This window comes from Strix aluco, chromosome 5 (assembly GCF_031877795.1).
Source record: "Strix aluco isolate bStrAlu1 chromosome 5, bStrAlu1.hap1, whole genome shotgun sequence".
Lineage (NCBI taxonomy): Eukaryota > Metazoa > Chordata > Aves > Strigiformes > Strigidae > Strix > Strix aluco.
The window spans coordinates 64,296,684-64,320,299 of NC_133935.1; the positions used below are offsets into that span (position 1 = coordinate 64,296,684).

The following is a 23,616-nucleotide window of genomic DNA, read 5'->3' on the forward strand; positions in this document are numbered from 1 at the left end:
AGCTGAATCCTGTACCAGATGGAGGGGCTGGGTGGAGTTAAGCCACAGTTCTCCAAAAAGCAGTTTGAATTCTTTAGGCTGGAGCTGACAAAGTACTGTGGAATATATGTAGAAAATCTTGACTGAAGAGAATGAAGCAAGTCGTGACAAAGGCACATGACAAAGTCATGTCTAAATGGGGAAAGCAATTCCCAGATGCACACAGGGCATGCCAAACATACATGGTGCTAACCAAAACTATCAGTGCGGCCTGAGCTCCCATAGCTTACCTGCAAGGGATATTGTGGCTACCAGTGAGGGCAGTGCACACCAACATCAAGAATCCTGGGAGTGAGGGGAGTCAGCCCCCTATTGTGAAGGGCTGAAGGAACAGAGCATCCTGAGGGATGTAAATTGGAGGACAGGCTCTGTCCCATAGACATGGTGGGTGAGTGTACTATAGACTAGGTCCTTCTGCCTAGGGGATGTGGAGGTTAAGATGGGCACTTCGGAGAAATGAAGGTTGGAGGTGGGGGTGTCCCGAACTCTGCTGGAATTGAGGAAGAGAAAAAGAACTCTTTTCTCTTGGGCTTAGAGAAGGGGATATGGTGTGTGCAGGGTAGGATCTGACACACATGATTGAGGCTTAGAGGACAGCTGCTGAGAAACAGGCTACAGGTGCCTTAATGCCTTGCTCTGCTGAGAGACGGAGAAGTGCCAGGGAGGTGGGATTCATCTCAGTGGAATCAGAGCAGCAGGAGAGCAGGGGATGTGTGGAGAGAAGGGAAGGGAGATACCACACCCTCAACTCAGCCCCCTGCCTGCCTACACTCTAGCGGGTGCCCTTAGCCTTGCCACCGGTTCTGCCAAAATCACAGCGTTGACTTTTGCCATAATGGGATCAATTCCTCCATGCTTTATTCTTGGGAGAGCAGAATTCAATTTTTGCCTACAGTGCTTAGGAGCTTTGGGCCACCTCTGCCTTTGCACGTTACACACCCTTATTTTTTTTATTTGTAGTGTTCAGTGATATAAACTGAGTGGTATTTGCACATCTTTAACAGCTTCTCTTCCCAGCTGGGAAGACATCTCCTCTCTTATTAACTGCCAGATGTGGCTTTTCTATTTTTTCATCTTCTCCTGTTGCCCCACAGCCAGCAGAAACACCTTCCGATTTGTGTTATATCAAAGTGAAATCAGGAGCCACCCAACAGCCATACTCTTAAGATTTGGAGGAGCACAGAAACATTTAGCACCAGGTTATTGGGTTGAATCCAGCTCATTCAGTAGCAACTGGAAATTGTTTCTGTCTGCTGATGGGCTGGCAGCTGTGGGGTGTGACACTGGTGGCTGTTCTCCAGTTGCTAATGGACAGATGTCCACATCCTAAAAACACAAAATTAACGCTTTTTCTGGCAGCCTCAGCAGGGGACACATTCAGCAGGCAGTGAGCCTCTTCTTAACACTGAGCAGTGCCCACAGAGATGCCCAAGAGTACTGGAGTGAATAATTTGCAGACCACCCCCCTGTTGGGGTTGTTCTGGGGATGGAAACCTTCTGTACCAGTGACTGCAAGTCTTGTTTTGAAAAAATAGTTCGATGATAGAAGCCAGAGGGGATGTTGCTAGACGTCTGAGACAAATTAGTAGGTTAATGAGGTGTGAAGAATGGTTTGGTCATAGTTCTCTGCACCTCTTCTTTTTCTTTTGTTTCCCATACCACTGCAGACTCATTTTCATATCTCCTGAGGCTCCTTGATTTCATTCTATTCCATGCCATCACTTCCACCAAGCACAGTAATGCTTCCTTCAAACATTGAGAATTATTTCACTTATTTAATACTGCAGCCAGCAAGAGCTGGCTTATTCTGGAAGGAAATTCCTATTTGACTAGGGAATTGAATGCTAGACCACAAACTGAGTGGTAAAGATGCCAGGTGGGATTCTGTCTCCAAGAGTCCTGTGGAGTGGATCCTGCACCATAAAGATGCAATGCTACAGGAGAGAAAACCGCTCTACAGGTGAAGTGGAAAAGCCTTGTCGTCTAACTTGGGCTGAAACAGCAATGGCCTTTGCTACCATAAGTCTCTCAACAGTAATTTGACCTACGTAGTCTCATTATTGTTCATCTGATTTTCCTGTTCTTCTGACACAGAGAGCTGGTTCCATATTTTCCATGAAGAAGGACAGTATTTTCTTTTACAAAAATAGCAGGTGGAAGAATTCAGTCCAGGCAAAACAAATTTTAGCATTAACATTTCAAATTCCAAAGCTTTATTTTCATTTTTTCTAGACTTTTACTAATCAATATTGTATTAAAATTCTTATGTAAAAAAAGAGTAACATACAGTAGTGTACTACTGAGGAATGATAATGCGAAAATACATTTTTTGAAAAATTCTATTCCATCTTCTTTATCATAGCAAACTGCATTAGAGTATTTTTTCTCATAATTTTAGAATAGTTTTATAAACTATTATTTTTAAAATCATTTTTTTTCCTAATTTTTTATTCTAAATAATTTAAAATCATTGTTCTACAGCTGACCTTAAAAAATAGGATAATATTTTGACTATTTTGTCATTTTGGGGATTTATCACTATATACATTTAAGAAGGATAAGTCACGGAATACCAAAAACTTAGTAAAAATATTACACAAAGAAAACATGATGTATGACATTTGACAAAAACATTTCAATATTGAAATGAAAGTCTTGAAACTGAAATTGATTCCAAAGACAAAATTGTTTTTATGCTGAGGGAGAAAAGAAACAATTTTTAAATTGCCACTTTGCAAGTATAACAGAGTGTCCACAGCTCCAAACAGCTCTAACCTGTGGCACTGCCTGCCATTCCACTACTGTGGAAAGCCCTGAACCCAAAGTGCTGTGTGGGCATAATTAGAGCTAGGAGTTTAATGGCAGTTAGTGGAAGATTGTTTAATTATCTTTATGTGGGTGTTAACATACCCTACATCAGCATCCACTAGGGATGCTCCAACGGTCCTGCCCTAGTCTCTGTGAGAGCAGTCAGAGGGCCAAATGTGGTGCTTAGTTCAGTGGTCTCCATGCACAACAACCTCAGCATCTGCTTGCCAGTGGAGGATCTATCTCCTCCTGCGGCCTTGTTTCCCGCCCAGCGTGGATGCACCGCCTGGGGGTACTCAACGTTCTGGCAACAGAGAACGCAGTTTTGCTTCCCCTTACCCCATTTCTGCACAGCCATGAAAATAACTTTTATCTCCATTGGTCAAACCACTGCTGCATCAAAAAGCAAAATTAAGTCAAACTATAAAATATTTCTTACTTAAGAAAAAAACTCTTTCAAAGCATTTGTTCAGTAGACTATAAAACATGGTGTAAGACCTCTGACAGGTAATGTGTTGTTATACTACTTACTGCAATCAGCTGTGACAGGAGACACCTTTCGTCAGCTACCCTATAATTATGCTAAAGTTTTAACCAAATGACAAATCCCAATTGGCCGGGCCGGAGCCCTGCCTTTCCAGACAAGGCTAATTATTTTGTCCACTCACCCGTTCATTCACTCCAGCAAGCCCTGACCTGTGGATTCATGTAGGTAAGTATTTACTGCTTATTTTTATGTTGCTTAAATTTTTACTATTGAAATTTAAATCTCAGAGAGGGAAGGTAAATTTTGGTAGGACTTTCCAGAAAGATTGTCAGGAATCATGAGGTGTAACAACCGCTGTTATGAACCATGTGTGATACTATCACTCTTCTCTCTCAGCATGGTTTTTTTTTTTCAAAGGCAAGTGATTCATTGAACTATTGCACACACAAAAGATTACTTATAAACTGCAAATACACAGCTGTCACAGGTATTGAGTAAAATCTGTGTCTCCATACTAATAAAATTGCTAAAACAATCTCACTTTAAATAAGACTTGTTTCAAGCTTTTTAGGTTAAGTTGTTAATCTAGGCAACTCTTCTAGGGAGGTGGGAATAGTCTGCATTTACAGGTAAGAGTAGGCTAATAGGGATTTTTGTTTCTTTAGGAGTCTATTGGAATAAACTTATGCTTGGGGAAGTTTAATAACTTATTTGTACCTAGTGAATGCTTTTAGTCAGGATGAAAGAAAAGACACCTGATTGATTTCAACCTTTCAATTCAGGTAAACGATATGTTGCAGCGTAATAGCTATTTTTTATATGAAGCCACAGATGGGCAAGGCAATCCACAAAATATCTGAGGCAAGAGGTTTGAGTCAGAGTTGCTTATAAACAATCGAGTGCGTGCTGGGCAGTCACTGCACAGGTGTGGGTTGGCATGGGTCTCTACTGAATCCTCCAAGGAGGAGAAATCTGAGAGAGGGTGAGGGTGTGGGCAGTGAGAGCCAGGCCTGAATGGCACATGCTGTGTGAGTCCCAGCTCCCATGGCAGGTGGTCCAAACTCGCTCTCTCAACACACTAGATGTTAAGGTCTCTTATCCTTAAAACTTGATGACTTCATTGTGTCTCTCAGCTTTGCTGTTTAGTCAAAATTTGTGAGGGTTTGCAGGTTATTTCAGTAAGAAGACATGTGATGAGGTCAGGTATCCTGGCTGTTTGTTCGCAAGGACTACACCAGCTTTGCCTCCCTAGCAGTGGCACGTCCAAACAAACAGAAATTGCTGTTTGCTCAGAGCTGCAAGCCTCTGCTTTCAGCTCCCTTACTGTAAATCCTTTTCCTTAGGCTTACTCAAAGGGTTATGCTAATATGCTTGCTCAGGAAGGTCCAACTGAGCTCCTTTCTTCTTTTCAGTTGAAACTGTTGATTCTTTGCATAACTGTTTCCCAAAACAGTGCTCGATAATGCTAATGTCTCCTTTATAAATCACCAGTGTTCTGCATAGCTTTGTATTCACCTTTGTTTTGAGACTTTGACATCTGCTTACCCATCTCTCTCACTTATCTCCAGGGATGGGTGGCAATTACACCGGCTCCTCGGTATTAGTAGGTTTATCAAAATAACAAAAGACTATGAGGATTGTGAAGAAACAGCAGGTGAAAAGGAACACGGCAGGAAAGAGAAATTATTCTTGAGGGAAGGTTCATTTCTTTACTGCAGTTTCATATTTTCCTCAGATTGTATTTATTTATATACAGTCATGTGGAAGAAAGGAATACGGAATGAATTACAGTCCCAGGGGAGGAAGTTTAAAAGAGCATTCAGGTATAGCACAAGAGAACTTGAAACCACATACTGTGAAGACAGATGTTAATATATAATCTGGTACTGAGGTTAATAATACATATTTATTTCCAAGGATAATTCCCTTTGAGGACCCTCCCCCAACCTCCGCCTCCTGTTGCTCTAGCTATGAAGCATTGCTACTGAAAATCCAGGAATAATTTCATCCATGCATGTTGGGTTTACTCCTGGGGTATACCTGCTCCCCTACTTTTAAAAGGAATGCCACAATCATCTTTCTTGAAAGATCCCATTTTTTCAAAAAAAGAGGACATAATTTTGTGACTGAAATGTTTCATGTTCAGAACTGGTTGCTGTGTTAATTTTAACACTGCATTACTTCCAAGGATTAAGTAAAAGCCTGTTCTGTCTCTTCTGCAGATGTTCTCCGGAGCAATCTCACCTTTTCCAAAGGCACAGCTACTTTTGTACAGTGTAGATCACTTTTTCATATTTATCCCTAGACTAGGGTAATGATTTGCTGGGGGAAAAATGTATTTTTTAACACAGATGACAAATGCCACCTGCTTTGTCCAAAAATGTATTGCAGTTATTTCGGTGCTGCATGAAGGTTTAGAAAGAAAGAATATTGTATATTTTTATGTTGACTTCAAACTTCTGGTTTTCAAAATAATATTCCTATGGGAGATGATGATCATACTTGTTTATTAATAGCATATTTATAATCATTTTATGGGCTTCCTTTGATACTGTTTATACACTTGTAGGTATAACAATGTCTTGTTTGGAAGAGCTTAACTGAGGAGATCTAGTAAACTGCTTAGGAAGCCTGGTCTTGTACTGCAACTCCAAGTGTACAGTGATCTGCACTACAGTCCTTTGTAAAAACTGGTGTCCAAAAGAGTTTAAAATGATAATGGAATACAAGATATTGCTGCAAAAAAGCTGACATTGGGCATCTTAGGTGGAATTTCAAAGCATTACCTTGATGAAACTATTCAAAGATAATTTGGGGTGATTATTTAATCAGTTGATGTCCCCAGTTGGGGTTTCGACTAAATGACCTTTAAAGGTCCCTCCCAACCCAAACCATTCTATGAAAATTTTATCTACAACTTTGTCAAGTAGTCAGAAGAAAGAACAGGTTGAATATACAGGCTGAACCAAAGAAAATCAGGGTTGTTTTTTGGGATTTTTTTTAAGGCTTCTAATTAGAATTATTCAAGAGGGTTCAGTATAATACAATGAAAAGTATTTAACTAAAAACAAACCAAAGAAAACAATTAGTTGCTTTTAAAAAATGGGCTGTGATTTGCCCAATATTCTACATTAGGGCAGTAGTAGTGCAGTACAGAAATGTGATCCACATATACTCCCGAATTGGTATGTGATTTAATTAGCTGTATATTAATTAATATTAGTGGTAGATATAGGATTATATTTTTCTAATATTATATTGACTAGTAATGCATATTTCTTGCTATAGAGAATGTTTGGACTTGTTTTGCCATAAAGCACTAGAGATTCAGGAGACAGTGAACATTCTGCAGAAAAATCTTAGCAAGATGGAATACTCTGCAAAGTGACGTGTGATGGGCTCTTTATCTTGTCCCTGATTCCTCTGCAATGGAAATTGTCATTATGGAATCTGAGTTCTGCCAAGCCTAATTATACACAATACAGCAAAGGAAATTTTCCAAATACTCTTGGAAATGTGTTCAGACAGTTTATTTGGTTAACTTGCTAAAAAACAAAATAGAACATCAATAAACAGGCTGTTAGGATATTAAGAATTTTTATAAAATTGAGAATTAGAACTTGCAAGAGAAAAAAATGAGAATGAAGATGATAGAGGTTTTCCTAACACTTGAAATTAGTCATGGAACATCGGAACATTGCAGTAGTCATCATAAGACTATAAAAAAATAATTGGGACATATTAATAAAAACATATAGTGGACTCACATTTAAATAACTGAACAGTAGTTTGAATAAATCTTTTGTATACATCTTTTTAAGGGGGGCTGTCTACAACCTGGATGCTCAGTTCCTGACCATCATTGGCATATTTTGATTTCCTCCACAGGCAACAGTCAGGAATGCTAGCACAGAAATTTGTTTGGAGTTTTTCTCAGGCTTCAGGTCCTCATGCACTCATTGCCCTGTACTCAGAAACAGAACTCAAGAATGGGAGTAAGCAATGATGAAAGAGATGGTTTGGCAGTTCTTGATGATAAGAACAGCCACAGCACTGGGGTGTTGTTTGACAAGCATTTCTTAAGTCAGACAGGCTGGCTAAACTAGCCAGTTTCGCTGGTTCATGTCCTTAGTCATAAAAAAGCCCTTCCTCTCTTTTCTTTTGGCTGAGGTATTTTTAACCTGAACAACTCATTATGTGGCCTCATAAACAGTTGCCCTAGCCCAATTGAGAAGATTATACTCAAGTAAGGGTGGAGTTTTAGAAACCCCTGCCAAAATAAGTGCTTGCCAAATTCTGACTTTACAGGCAAGTGCAGTTTAACACATTCATAACAACGAGGCTACATCCTACTACGCAAAGACCATCCTTCACACTTGATGTCTGGTCAGGTTAAACTTGCCATGAGCTGTGCAGCACAGATGGTCCATACCTCCAGAGGTGGACCTTCTTTCTGAGGAGCTTCCTATTCCTCACAAGTGTTAGTTAATGTTATCCTCAAAACACCCATGTGTGTTTTGTTAATTGACTATCTTTGCCTTCTCTTTTAGAAATGCAAAAATGACCCAAGGGGGAATGCAATATAAGTACAAGCTTATTCTTCCCTTTCTTCTGTGGCTGTTTCATGACTCTGACACCAGTTTGTAATGAACAAACAGCCTCTAGCCCAGGACATTCCTCTCTAAAAAGAACAGGAGGGTTTAAATCCTCTCTAAATTGAAGTTCCAGCAGTGATGCTGTTCCCTTCATTCAGAAGAAGGACCCCTTCAGAACAGAATGGAAGAGAACGGGGCCATTTCTCACAACAGCACCACCAAGGGCACCCAAGGACAGGGCAGGGGGATGTCACACACATTAAGTATTTTCCACTGACTCATGAAAAATATAAACGTTGACCTCAGACAGCTCTCTCCTAGCAGTGCGGGCTGCTTTGATCCCATTCAGAGAAACTAAGTCTATGGACTGTATCAGTATTGCTGATACCTTTTTTAAAAAAAACCCCTTTGGATTCTGCTTCAGGTTCCAAGTTTAAATTTGTTAACACTTAAACATATCCTTAGTCCGTTCCTCTGCTCCTTAGGAGTCTATTCTATTTCTCCTTAGAAATGAATCAGTGCTGATCTCTTCACAGAAGCTGGAGTTGAGTCTTTAGACATCTTTCACAACTTTGTATTTTCATAGCCTTCAGATATAGGAAGATACAAAGCAACTCGTTTCAAGAACTTATAAAGTTACACTGTCTAGTACCATATTTTGTCTGCAATGTTGGGAGTTATTTTTACACTAACGTAGCTAGTGTTTATATGAAAATGAAAGAATAGGGACTAAGTCCTCAATATTCTGGTCTCAACTGCGTATTTGACCATGTATCTTACACCACAGCTTTACAGGGATTTAAAGACTTGAATGTATAGGTTTAAAGAGTTAGATTCTTCTGCTGCTTCAGAAAAAGCAGTTCCACGTGCAAACTTCTGTATCCGTATTTTCCTCAGCACAGGGAAAAGACCAATCAATTTTCACATCAGTATTTTCTCTTATTATTTTATGTCATTAATTAATAGGCAGTAACACACACGCTGTTTGCAATGCAAGAAACAGTTAATAAACACTTGAAAACTATGTCATCTGTAATCTAAAATGGTAATTATATTGATGATCTCAGGCTTGGAAGTGTTTTAACCAGATACTGCACCTCAGTAACACTCATCTTCTCCCTTAGAAATCATAAAGAGTACCCCTGCTTTCTCGGTGTACAAACTAAAACAGGGAAAGTGTGAGATTTTATGGACTTTTGCTTGAAATTTGAGAAGTGTGGTTAAGACTATTAACATAAGAATGTCAGATACTGGTTGTGCTTATTGGCTTAAGTTTATTTTTAATGTTAGCAGATCTGACTTGCCTAAGCGATGTCTAATTATTTCAAGGCTAAATATGGACTCTCATGTCTAATTTTCATAAAAAATCCCAAGCTGAATTCTTCTAACATTTAGTGGCACTTCCTGAATATAAGCCAAAAGGCGTAATAGATGATTTTTGATGGGACACATCATCTGGCTGTGGAGCATAACATCTGTGTGAAGTTCAAGGGTACGTACAGTACTCCTCTCCCTTTTATTTTCTAACTGTCTTTGGCCAAGTGGAGCATTTTTTTTCAGGGTCACATGGCATGGCCCAGATCTATGACCATGTAGCTACCAAAATACAGGAACACACTTGCATTTTCAAACATGTGTGTTTCTGCAGTCCAGTGTATGCTGTGAAAAAATGATGAAATAATTAAACTAAGAAGATCCTTATGATTTCCTCTAATATTTAACCTTTACAAATGCCAAATTTGGGAAAATCTAAAGCAGAAGCTATTTCCCTAGACTAAGGGCATTTAGAACCATCAGTATGTACTTCTAGTCAGGTAGTCCCAGAGCAATTAGTGTTAATATATTGTAAAGATATTGACTTTTTGACAAAGACAAGGGCAGCTTTATGACTCAGCTCACTTAGACTTACATTCAAGGAGACTGAAAAGAGTAACATTTATCAGAGCTGTCATCGTTAGGTTGGGCCAAAGGCGATCGTTTTAACTGGAAACTATCACATAAAATAATCTATTAACTTATACCCAGCAGAGTACATTACAGCAAAATTTGGAGAACCATTTCCCAACAATCAGTTAAATCAAACTTTGAAAGATTAGCCAATAATAAATGAGTTCAAGCTAAAACAGTAAATGTAGTATTCAAAACACTGCTTTCCTCTTTCCCTCTACATCAAATCAGCCTATTACTGAAATCCACTTATAAAAAAAGCTTACAGGAACAAAGAATAACATTTGTGTCCTGTAGTTTTCTGACTTTGATGGGGGCAAGAAATCTTTCATAACTAGAGCCAGAGGCACAGTAAAAGCTGAACTACTCCTACAGCTCGTTTCTGAGGTGATCTCACTTTGTTATTACAAAATCAATTACATAAAGGATCACTGTCCTGGCAAATGCCAGTGCATCTCAGCTCTTTATGTACAATAATTTTATTTAATTTTAATAAGCTGTATTTGCATAAGTGGAAAGTATTTTCCCCCAGCATTTCTGTATGGAATTCTTTTAGTTTGCCCTGGAAATCTCAGTCTGTACCATCTTAGGAAATGTCACTCTGGATAATGTAGGAGCCAGGAGGGGGAGACGGTCTGTTGGACTCATAGTTACAAACAAGGAGGGTGAAGGCTGGGGGCAGCGTTGGCTGCAGTGACTATGAGATGGTGGAGTTCAGGATCCTGAAAAGAGGGAATGAGGCAAATGGCAGGATCACAACCACTGACTTCGGCAGAGCACACACTGGCACCTTCAGGCATCAGCTTGAAAGAATCCCATGGAAGACAGCCCTGGAGAGAAGATGGATCCAGGAGCTGGTTGATTTTCAAGAATCACTGTTTTCAAGCTCAGAAATGGTCCATCTCCATATGCAGGAAATAAAAAAAAAAAGGCAGGAGGAGCTCCTGACAAAACCCAGACATAAAAAGGAAGCACATGAGGTGGAAGCAGGGATAAGTGAACTGGGAGGAATACAGAGACACTGTCTGAGGTGTAAGGATGGGGTTCAAAAAGCCAAAGCACACTTGGGGTTGAATCCGGCAAGAAATGTGAAGGGCAACATGAAGAGCTTCTACAGGTCTATTAGCAGCAGAAGATGAGGGAAAATGTGGGCCCAGTGCTGAATGAGGCAGGCGGGAGATCCAGTGCCAAAGGATATGGAAGAGGCAGAAGTACTCAATCGCTTTTCCACCTCGGTCTGTATTGGAAAGACCAGCTTTTTGGGATCCCAGGCTCCTAAGACCCATGGGAAAGACTGGAAGGAGGAAGACTTACCTTCAGTGGAGAAGAATCAGTTTAGGGAGCATTTAAAGAAACTGGACATACAAAAGTCTATGGGGCACAATGTATGTGCTGAAGAAGCTGGCTGATGTCATTGTAAGGTCACTCTTGATAGTCTTTGAAAGATCACGGTGACTGGGGGAGGGTTCTGAGGATTAGAAGAAAGCAAAAGTCACTTCTGTCTTAAAAAAGGTAAAAAAAAGAAGATCCAAGGATCTATAGGCTGGTCAGCACAGCCACATCTCAATCCCTGGGATGCTGACAAAGCAAATAATTCTGGAAAACATTTCCAAACATTAAGGACAAGAATGTGATTGGAAGTAGTCCACATGGATTAACAAAGAGGAAATCATGCCTGCCCAATCTGACAGTTTTCTACAAAGAGATGACTGGCTTGGTGGACAATGGGAGAGCAGTGAATATTGTTGATCTTGATTTTAGTGAGGCTTTCAACATTGGCTCCCGTAACAGTGTCACTGATTAAGTACAAGCTAGATAAATGGACAGTGAAACTGAAAACTGGTTGAACTGCCAGGCTCAAAGGGTTGTGATCAGTGCCAGGAAGTCCAGCTGGAGGCCCATCAAAGTCCAGCTGGAAGCCTGTTTCTAGTGATGTACACTAAGGGTTCATACTGGGTCCAATACTATTTAACATCTTGATTGATTACCTGAACAATGGGACAGAGCGCTCCCTTGGCAAGTTTGCAAACAATGCAGACTTGGAAGGAGTGGCTGATATGCCAGAGGATGATAAGCCATTTAGAGGGGCCTCCACAGGCTGGAAAAACAGGCTGACAGGAACCTCATGAAGTTCAACAAAAGCAAATGCAAAGTCTCACACCTGGAAAGAAATAACCCCATGTACAGGCTTGTGAGCCAACTGACTGGAAAGCAGTTGCAAAAAAGGCTCTAGAAGGTCATGGTGGACACCAAGCTGACTAGAGTGAGCAATGCGTCTTTGCAGCAATGAAAACCAACAGCCTCCTGGGTGGCATTAACAAGAGTGTCTGTCACCAACAGGTCAAGGAATGTGTTTATTCCCCTCTATTTAGCACTGGTGATGCCACACCTGGAGTGCTGTGTCCACCCCTGGGCTCCCCAGTTCAAGAAAGAAATGGACATACTGGAGCAAGTCCAGCAAATTGCCACAATGATAAGGGATTATAGCATTTGTCATATAAGGAGAGGCTGAGAGAACTGAGATTGTTTAGCTCAGAAGAGAGATGGCTTTTTCCTGCTGTCAACTCTAGGCAGTTGGGCAAGTGCATGAAGCCCTCTTTTCTACAAGTCCCATCAAGCAGATGCCATGCAAATGAGGTACTGCTCTTAGCGCATTTTAAATGAACAGAGCCATACCTTTTTTCCTGGTGATTGGATCTATGATCTAAGTCTAGCTTATGAAACTGCTTCTTGGCAGGGTTTCTTTAGTTATCACATCGGCAGCTGTGAAATGATGAAATATCTGTATGGATGTTTAGACTTCAGTCCATCTGCTGCTTCTATACTAAGAACTTGTTTGCCTCCTGTGATTGATAAGGTTTTTGTAAGATAAAAGTGAAATGGACAATTGAAGACTAGTTGAGGGAATCCAAATCAGAACTGTTAGAACTTCTGTCTACTGCTGCTTGTTCATCATCCCAAGAAAACCAAAGAGCTTGATCATGAAAGAGAATCCAACTTTTTTTTTTTTTAAAAAAAATTAATATGGAAGCAATAAGCAGTCATCATATATACCTCTTGATTCCAGGGTCTCAGGTATCTATGGTTTCACTTCTCCTTTCTGGCTGGCCTTTCTGACTGGTAGTTTAGCTTTGAAACCATTGGTTTCCATTTCTTCCAAAATGTTGATGAAAACTTGTCCATTGAAGAAAGAATTAAAAGCTTTCCTGTAAAGGAGAAAAAAAATAGTTAAACTAAAGAAAAAAGTGCAGAACTACATCTGAGCAGAGCTCAGCTATTTGTGAAAGGACACGGAGAACTCTTTGCAGGTATGTGCATAGCACTGTGGACACTCAGTGTGGCGCAAAACCCATTTGCATTATGTTGAGGGAAAGAGGATGACAGGGCCAAAATCCTAGCTGAAAGTTTGTGCTGGTCTGTTGAAGAAAGGTGCTGATGACATTCCTGGTAGAGAAAATAGAATGTGCTTTTAAGTCCCTTAACTTATAGTCAGAAACTGGGCCCTAGAGACTTGGTGGCAGTGCCACTGAGAAGACAGAGGTGCTGTCATGGCTGTCGGGAGGAAGCTGTTGCAGTTCTAGCTCTGCTGTACATTGCACCTCACCGCCTATTCTACATTTTACTTCCCTTCCTTACCTGTCTTTCATATACCTGCAGATGAGTTCTGAAGGGATGTCTGATATTGCATGGGTGTACTTTCTGCCCCTTCTACTTGCACTTCCTACTCCAGGAGCATAAGCTTCTGTTTTGAAAAAAAATTCCTCCTGTACAGCCAAACCCTCTTTGAGGAGTCCTTGCTATTGGTGCTTGTTTGCCAGTCTTTCAGCTGTGCACGCTTGTGTCTTTAAGTAGTTGGTTTCACTCACATGTGCTGTCACCTCTAAGCAAAGAAAACTGAACTGGCTCTTGTTCCCTCCTCAGGTAGGTTGGGCACCCGGCAAAAAGAATGGCTAGCAGCTCTATGCTTCTCCACTGACACAATGACCAAGAGCTGGTAGCATGCCCAGGAAGGAAAAGAATAAAAGGGAAAATATCCCTACTGCCTGTTGGCATCAGAAATGATGGATGCAGAAGAAGCAAAGTGGGGTCTGCAAAATAGACTTGCTAATCTGGGAACCTAAATGTCTAGGTGCTGGCATTTCTTAAAGATCCCTGTAATGCAAAACCCCTCCTCTGGGCAACTCAAGTCCTAGAGATCTCCTCCTTCAGTACAACTTTTGCATTTGTCCTTTACTTCCTCCTAGTTTTCAGAAGAGGCAAATTACCCTCTGTCATGTTCAAGTGAAGAATCCCAGAATCACCTCTAGAGACTGTGATGTCTGTGACCAGGGGCAGGATCTAGTCCATTTGTTGACATAGGTTCCTTCATTGTTTTGATCCCCCTAAGGCCTAAATTTCAGTCACACTGCTCTGTCTCCCCTCTTGCCCATGACAGTTCCTTTCACACATGGTTTTCTCCCACAGTCATAGCAAATCTGGAGTTTTCGGTAGATTCAAAAATGATGAAACTATGTGAACATACACAGGGAATCTCATTGTACTACTACTACAACAGTCTCTGCTGTGAATCTGGTTTGAGGCTCGATTTAGGAAGGTTAAAGTCTCCATCAACCTCTCATTATACTGTCAAACTTTTCTGGGTATGCAACAATTTGATGGATGGAGGTGTTTTGCCATTTTATTGAAACAAATTAAAAATATAATCATGCAGCCAGAGGGATGATGAAAAAAATGAAAATGGGTAATAACTGCAACCTGTTGTCTGTATGCACTGCTGAGAAAAAGAGATCTATGATTCTGTGCCCATACAGCTAATAAATTTTACACTAAGTAGTCATGGAAAAGACAGAGGGAGAGAGATAGTTCAAGGGGTAGGGACCAGAGATTTGCAGTTTCCAGTCCTAGCTGAATTCAGTAAATACAACCCAAAATCTCTGTGCTTAGAGATTTTACATTGCCAGACACCCTGTGGCCCACTTCATGGTGACTCCTGTATTTTCATGCACACTCTTATATACTCCTTAGATACCCTACAGCCTTATCATGAGGCCTCTATGAAAAGTGACAGATCCAGGTTTGAACCCTTTCAAAACCAGGAGGAAAGTGGATTCAGGTGAGTTACTGCATAGAGGAATGCTTTAGCTACTGTGCTACTATGTAAAAGCTGATGACCGCACCATGACTGCCACCACTACCATGATGTTCTTGGAAAAAAAAAGTGTGACTGCTCACTGAGGGTGTATGGACCACCTCAACTTTCCTAAAGAATTACACACCTGGGGAGACTTAGACTTGGGGTCATTTAACCTGTCTCAAATGGCGTCCACCCACATACAGATAGCTATATACGAAGATGATATTCAGCTTCTGAGACTGTTTAAAAGAGCTCTGGACAGAAGATAGAGTGCCTATAATATTTCAAATATCTCACTGAGTTAAATGAGTATACATGGATTGTTTTCTTGTGTGTGTACAACAGTCTGGGTTCCAATTTTGTGTTATCTTGCATCTTCCCTTAAGTGCTCTACAAAATTAATGAATTAAGACCTAGAACTTTATTCTGAGATAGGTGAGAAATATTACATATAGATTTCTGTTGATTAAGAGAAAACATTGTGAGACTGCTCATGTTTACAGACATCAGTCACTGGCACCCAGACTACTACAGGGCATACTCATTCTGATCCGTGAGTCACTGGATACCATTCTGCTATCAGTTTTTTATTTGGCTTATATATATATACAATTTTATATACAGTTTATTTCCTTTATGATTGTACATTGTGGTTTTCCTTCAAAGGAGAATTTTATTCGAAGATTACAATATATTCAAAATCACAAATGGTATTTGTTTCATGGTTAGAAATGAAATATTTATCATCTCTTACTTTATCTACTTTGCCTCTTTTTCTGTATTAGGTCTCAGAAGTTGTTGAAAGGTTTCCTGCAGCCTGAAATGAGAGAGAACCCCGTATAAAGGACATCCCTATTTTAGACCTAAGGAATATTGCTTAATAGGTATTAATCTGAAGAAATATATTGTATAGTAAAGCTTTTGACAGACTACCAACCTTCTGGACACCCAGAGATTATTCAATTTTTGTCTGATCAGAAGCACCTAATGTCACTGCACATGCTACAATGAAAACTCTAAGACAAATACGAAGTTTTGGTATGTGTATTACCTGTACATATCCTATAGCATCCAGTATGGTGTTCGCCACTCTTCTAGTTTCTTGCTGCTCATCTCTGAACATAAGAGCTCGTCCACTTGTTTCTAATTCACCTTTCCTTTCTATCTGGAATGCTCCTACAGAACTTTGTACTGAAAGGACTGGAGTGCAGCTGGACATGAAATTTTTTTCTCTCATTGGAAGCACACTGAAGACATCCATTGGGCAAAACATCACTCTTTTCTATCCAGACAGGCTTGGCTACTATCCTTACAAAAATGAAGTCACAGGAGAGGCATTCAATGGAGGACTCCCTCAACTTTCACTGCTGGAGAATCATTTAAAAAAAGCCAAAGAGGACATCCAGTTCTATATTCCTTCAGATGAACAGTTTGGATTAGCTGTCATTGACTGGGAAAACTGGAGACCTGTGTGGATAAGGAACTGGGGATCAAAAGACATTTATAGACAGGAATCCATTGAACTGGTTCAGCAGAGAGACCTGAGTCTATCAGAAGCTGAAGCCAGGCCTATAGCTAAAATGGAATTTGAAGCTGCAGCAAAATCAATTATGTTGGAATCTTTAAAGCTGGGCATAGAAATGAAGCCAAATCGTCTGTGGGGATATTACCTTTATCCAGACTGTTATAACTATGATTACAAACAAAACCCACATAATTATACAGGAACCTGTTTAGATATTGAAATAGAAAGAAATAATGAGCTTAATTGGTTGTGGGAGAAAAGCACAGCACTTTATCCATCTGTCTATCTAGAGACAGCCTTAAGATCTTCCAGAAATGCCCAGCTCTTTGTTCGCAACAGAGTTCAAGAAGCCATTAGAATTTCATATGTCTCTAACTCTACTCATCCCCTTCCAGTTTTTGTATATACACGTCCAGTATTCACAGATGTCTATGAGGAGTATCTCTCCCAGGTGAGTGGAGCTAGACCTTAAATATTTCACATTTAAGTGGAAAGAGATTACCAGGTGACACTTATTTAGCAAATATGCTAACTTGTATCAGAAAAAAAGTGTGTAGATTTTGTCTAAAATATTAAATTAATCCATCAAAGAAATTTCACCAAACAGAACACATTGTCAAACCTTCCTCATGATATTTATCAAATAGTGGTTTATTCTCTGAGTAGTCCTCACATGTAGCAAAATATCACAAAGCTAGAAAGCATATTTAGTACATCAGGTCAGAGGAAAGAAGTATGAGTAACTTCTTCCAAAGAGATTTAGTAAAACTAGGCTGGCTTAATGTCTGCTTTTTAGGTTATAAGGAAAAACAATAAAAGGAAGTCTTTCTTTTCCTTAAAAAAGGGTTTAAGAGTTAGTGAGAAAATTCTGTCCTTAGTTGTACTCAAGTAGCTTTCTAAATGGTATTTCAGCATCTCATGGGGTAGTCAAGGCTAGGCTCTAATTAAGGTCTAATCACAGAATCACAGAATCATTCAGGTTGGAAAAGACCCTTGGGATCATCAAGTCCAACCATCAGCCCTACTCTACAAAGTTCTCCCCTACACCATATCCCCCAACATCTCATCTAAATGACCCTTAAACACATCCAGGGATGGTGACTCCACCACCTCCCTGGGCAGCCTATTCCACTGTCTGACCACTCTTTCTGTGAAAATTTTTTTCCTAATGTTCAGTCTAAACCTCTCCTGTTGCAGTTTAAAGCCATTCCCTCTTGTTCTATTGCTAATTACCTGTGAGAAGAGACCAGCACCAACCTCTCTACAATGTCCTTTCAGGCAGAGAGTGATAAGGTCTCCCCTTAGCCCTCTCTTCCTCAAACTGAACAGTCCCAGCTCCTTCAATCTCTCCTCATAGGATTTATTCTCCAGGCCCTTCACCAGCTTCGTTGCCCTCCTCTGCACTTGCTCCAGCACCTCGATATCTCTCTCATATTGAGGTGCCCAAAACTGGACACAATACTCAATCTGTGGCCTCACCAGTGCAGAGTACAGGGGGACTATCACCTCCCTACTTCTGCTGGTCACACTAGTTCTAATACAAGCCAGGATGCCGTTGGCTTTCTTGGCCACGCGGGCACACTGCTGGCTCATGTTCAGCTGCTTGTCAGTTAGAACCCCCAGATCCTTCTCTTCCACACAGCTCTCCAGCCACACCTCCCCAAGCCTGTGGTGATGCATGGGGTTGTTGTGGCCCAAGTGCAGGACCTGGCACTTGGTCTTGTTGAAGCTCATCCCGTTAACATTGGCCCACCGATCCAATCCATCCAAGTCTCTCTGTAGAGCCTCCCTATCTTCATGCAGATCGACACTCCCGCTTAACTTGGTGTCATCTGCGAATTTACTGATGATACACTCTATGTCCTTATCAAGATCATCAGTAAAGATGATCATCTTATTGCAGTTCTGGATACACTTTTCCCTTCACAGTTTTATATACACCCACCCTATCAGAGATACCACCAATCTCGGGAATCTTTTCCTGGTCATCTAGGACATGAGGAAGAGGAAGTTACAGGTTGTGGTCCTGGTGACTGCATTGTGCCTGGTGTCTTCTCACATTCTGGATAGAGCACCACCAGGCATTGCTCTCAGCTCTGTGGATACCTTCAAGGAGCAAAGGGTGCTGTCAAGGTCCCTGTTGGGTTTCTAGGTAATAATTTAAATCCTGTAATCCTTACATTCTTCCTTTTCATGTGTTGTGCCCTGCAGTAAATTGTTTTTCCCTTGTTCTTTTTCTACCCATTGTTCTCTCACATTCCAGATGGGCATTAAGATTTTGTTAGGGCTGGGCTAATAGCTGACCCTAAAAGGAGAACTGCACAGAAACAAATTTCCCAAATCAATCTCTGTAAAAGGTCAGAGCCATTCTCTGGAGAAAAGAGATTCCTGTTGGTGAAAGCTCTTTCTCTTGGTACTTTTCTGCTTTAGCGCTTTCTGGTAACTGTAATTAAATTAAAAACAAAAAATAAAATAGCTGTGCTTTCCAGCCTCTGCTCCTCTGCTTCAGGCAGCGTTACTGAAGCTGGTTACTACCAACTCTGAGCAACCAGGAGGCAATGCAGCAAATAAAAACTTAAAATGGTTGGAGGACTGTATGTCATATGCCTAACCACTGGCTCAGTTTTACAGCCTTGTTTTTCTAACCAGATGACATATAAATTGCATATAGTTGGCAACATTTTCTGGCATCACCTGTGCAACCCAATCCCAGAATAAAAGTGTAATTGAGACCAGAATGTTTGCAATGTGTATAATTGCTTGCTGTCTTCAAAGCAGGTTTTTTGGATATGTAATTTACTATATGCATTATACCTTTTGCCCTTATGTTATAGCTTGCTTACATTAGTATGATTCTTTGCCCATTTCCCCTCAGGATGATCTGGTAAATACCATTGGGGAATCTGCTGCACTGGGTGCTTCTGGAATTGTGATCTGGGGTGATATGAATTTAACGCAAAATAAGGTATGCCAGATTAATTATTACATGACATTTTTAAAGAGCAATAAAATGAAAAGGATATAAAGCATTCTGATTACTTATTTGAAGCTTATGAAGATTGTAATTGACTACACAGAATAAGAGTTCAATCTTTCAAAGTATCAGTGTTGGCTCTGAGTAACTGGACAAGCTACCATGATAACTGTAGGCAAGTTAGCACTTGTTTAGTTAATTTAAGGAAAGAATTCCTACATTCCAGTCATGAGCTACAGAAAAAATTACTTGTGCTTGTCCAGAACAATTTTTAAAAGACCTTTCTGCTTTTTAAAGTGGGGCACTTAGCAATAATATTTAAAGCACTAGGAGGAGTCAGTCTGAAATTTCAGCTCTAGCATGTTCTGTGTGTCGTAAGTAGTAATTTGATTGATTTCATTTTAAGAAAGATCTGAGTCAGAAGAGGAAAAAAAATCCAATTTGTTTTAGGAAGGTCAAATACATAGTTTGAGAAACATTGTTACAAGGATGTTCAAATAAATCTTTCAAACTAGCTCATTCATACCCAGGCAAACTAGATCTAATAAACTACTGTATGGGAAGACCTTTCTGAAGTCTTCTAAGAGCAAAGAACTGAAACTCTTCAGCACCGCTGGGCCTGCTTTCACAGAAAGCATGGCCAAATAAACCTTCACAGCTCTGTAAGGGTCAAATTCCCCAAAGCATCCCACTTTTTGTATGTGCCTGCCTTTGAGAACGGATATCAATTGCACATGAAGCTTTTTTGCTCATTACCCTAATACCAGAACATAGATGAGCAAAAACTTTTATTGCTGAATTTTGAGATTTGTGTGAGCAAATAAAAGTTTCCACAGCCCAGTTAGACTATGTGCATTAATTGCACCTTTTGGTTTTTACAGCTATCACAGTCAGTAGCCTTTCAGCAATGAAATATTACTGTGAGCCTCACTTCTGTGAGAATTGCATCAACCAAAATTTCTAGGTGGGTTTTTATATATACCTAAAAGAAAAACATATACCTCAGATTCACCAAAGTGATCTCCACGGGTGTAAATATTAGCTGTATCTACACGCGGTATTAGGCAAATGCCCTAAGGAGACATAGCATCAGAAGCAAAGAAAGAGTTCCCAAAGCCTCTGGTTAATAAACTGCGCCAAGCACACACACAACATATGCCAACTTCATGATCAATTAGAATGGTCAATTCTCTTAGTATATTTTCAATTTGATCATCCTCCCAAAATGGTTTCCATTCAAAAATGCTGTGAAAGTTCCCTATGCCTGCAGCCTAGCTATTTAGGTCAGGGGAAAATTGAAGTCTCACACAGATGATTTGATAGAAAAATTCTTTGTTCAGGCTGAAGAAGTGAGCTTTTTTTCCAAGATCCCTTCAAAACATTCAAGACAAAAAGGAACTTCAATCCTTCATGCAACTTGTTTAGATGCATCCGATTCGAAATGAAATATACAGATAAAATGAAAGCTGAAAGTTGTCTGCTTTCTGATATAAGTGCTTTTCATAACATCTCCAGCAACTACCCAACATAAATTTTCTGTGATCCCTGAACTACATAGCAACTTCTCAGGTAAACTTGCTTCCAACAACCAGTTATAATTATTATCAAAACCATAGGAGAAACATTCATAGATACCCACTACGGTACTGTTATTACAATGACAGCATTTTAAAATTAAAAAAAACCCCAAAACCTAAATTAAAATTAAAATTAATTACTAATTAAAAACTAAATTATGCAGGTATGATGTTCTTTTCGCAGAACACCTGTAGAGCTCTGGACAACTATCTTCGGAAGACTTTGACCCCATACCTCATCAATGTCACGATGGCAGCCAGAATCTGTAGCCAAGTGTTATGCCAAGACTCTGGTGCTTGCGCACGGAAAAAATGGAATTCCAGTGACTATCTTCACCTGAATCCTGAGAATATTGTCATTCAAATGACAAAGGATGGAAAATACACTCTACAAGGGCAACCAGCATTTCAGGATCTGCAAACTTTCATAGAAAAATTTGATTGCCACTGTTATGAAGGGCACAGTTGTGAACCTAGAGCTGATATAAATGACATCCATTACCTCCATGTTTGCATTTCAGAAGATATTTGCATTCAGATATCCTCAAATTCACTTTCTAATATCGAAGCCTCTGAAGAAAAGATCCTGTCTAACAGAACTGTATTTTCATTTACCTCTCAGAGTAAGGTGACACCTACACATACTGAAATAGAAGATTTCCCATCTACCTTTGGAAATAATAAACTCAACATAACAACTGCAGAATATAACACTGACACAGCTGCCACTAGATATGATTTAGAAGCAAATGATACTCGTACTTTCAGTTGTTCTTCATCCTATACAATAAGGATGTTTAATCTGTTTTGTTTAATTCTAATTTTGAGAACCTTAATACAAGTGACCCATGAAAGTGAGAATATTCTTCTCCCTGGCTTTGTCTGAAATTCTAAAGATTTTATTTACAAAGAAAAATCATTCCTGAAAGGCATGTGGCCTTATCTGTATCAGGTAACCTTTTCTATTCCATAGGTGACACTTCAGCTTGAACGTATTTCTTCAGTTTAGTTCTGTAAACTATTTGTGCCAAAGATATAGTGGTCTGTATATACTGGTTATATCATACAAAAGGATAGTCCAGAATAAGAAACATTTTTTTACAGTTTACATTTTTAACAGTTATATTTGGGGGAAAAAAAATCTTGATAATACCATTTTGTATTCTTCAAGTTAAGCCAGTTAAATACATCTCAACCTGGATTTCATTGAGTCTCAGCACTCAACAGGTTTGATGCCTTATGCAGAAATTAATTTAATTCCATATGAAAATTAGCTCTTAAAAATATTTGGCTTAACTTTTGATCTGTGGGACTTCACAGCATAACATTTATCTGATTGATGTAATGTTTCTCTATTTCCACAAAATCTTCAGGGACACTGTGGTTTTTCTTTTAATTAAGCATATTCACAACTCTTCAGAAGGTTCTAACTTTAATGTAAATGTTGACTTCAAATATTACAGCTTCATTATTTAAAATTTGAGCTGCAGTGGTTTATCCTTCTTTCCTACTTCTCCCAAGCCCTCCCCCTTATTTCAGATGTCCCCTCCTTCGCTTTCAGATGTTTTGTCTGGACAATACTCACAACTCATCTGATCTGCCTCTGTACTCCCTACTGGCACTGGTCACCAGTCCTAGTTTCTCCGTCCAGCCAGCCCTGTATAGGGCTGTCCGTGCCATTTGGACAAAAGTCTGTGAGTGTGGGACTTTCACTATGCCTGACTATTTCCTGAGCAATCTCTTTGGTGAAAATCAGTTTGCTCCTCAGGGAGACCCAGCAGTAGAGGCTGCAAATGAGTGGCACTGAGGACTTGGGAGTCCCTTTCTTCACTTACAGTGCCTGTGATCCCCAATCTCAGGACCACCTTTTTGATCCAGTCTGCTGACAAAACTAACACTATTTGCTTAATATTATTCCATTGCCAAAAGCGGTGTGAAAGTAGCAGAATACCCCAGAAGAAAACTACTCCCAGTATCATATCAGGATTCTAGTAATGATTTACATATAGTCAGTTTAAGCATTTAGAAGCAATTAACTGCAGTTTATTTGATAAAATAACCTTCTCAAATTATTATGTCAGATGCTTAATAGACAGTTGGGCTTCTGATGGGTGAAGAGTGGCTGCTGGCATGGATACATTAAAAAAGCCTCCCTAGAGCTAGACATGATCTACATAAATAAATCACCACCTCCCACAGATACAACCCGCCTCACTAATGGAAATACCTGGGATTTCAATATAGTAGTCCTTTATTTATGAAAAGTTCTTGTCTTAATCTAGCAGAAAACATATTATATCCATTGCCTTTGAATTTTCAGGTTGTCAGTCATAGCAGACATGCAGAAAAATAGATGAAGCCTTTAGACTTAACATGGAGAAATAATGTTTTATGGCTTTTGGAAAGCAAGTTATCAAGAGGAAGTGACAATTTTCTCATTGCAGTTACGGTGTTGAGTCCATAAGTCAAAGCTATTTCTGCCATTAATGTTCCAAGTAGAATCATGAATAAAAAATAAGTATGTAGCAGA

General features: G+C 39.8%; 1 protein-coding gene across 1 annotated transcript; it reads left to right on the forward strand.

The window, feature by feature from the left end:
- The first annotated feature begins 3,544 nt into the window (after positions 1-3,544).
- On the forward strand, positions 3,545-22,569 carry SPAM1 (sperm adhesion molecule 1). Its single transcript, XM_074825481.1, has 4 exons — positions 3,545-3,559; positions 15,796-16,986; positions 19,411-19,500; positions 21,271-22,569. The coding sequence occupies exons 2-4, from the start codon at positions 16,018-16,020 to the stop codon at positions 21,970-21,972; spliced, it is 1,761 nt and encodes a 586-aa protein (XP_074681582.1). The 5' UTR covers positions 3,545-3,559; positions 15,796-16,017; the 3' UTR covers positions 21,973-22,569.
- Positions 22,570-23,616: the final 1,047 nt, after the last annotated feature.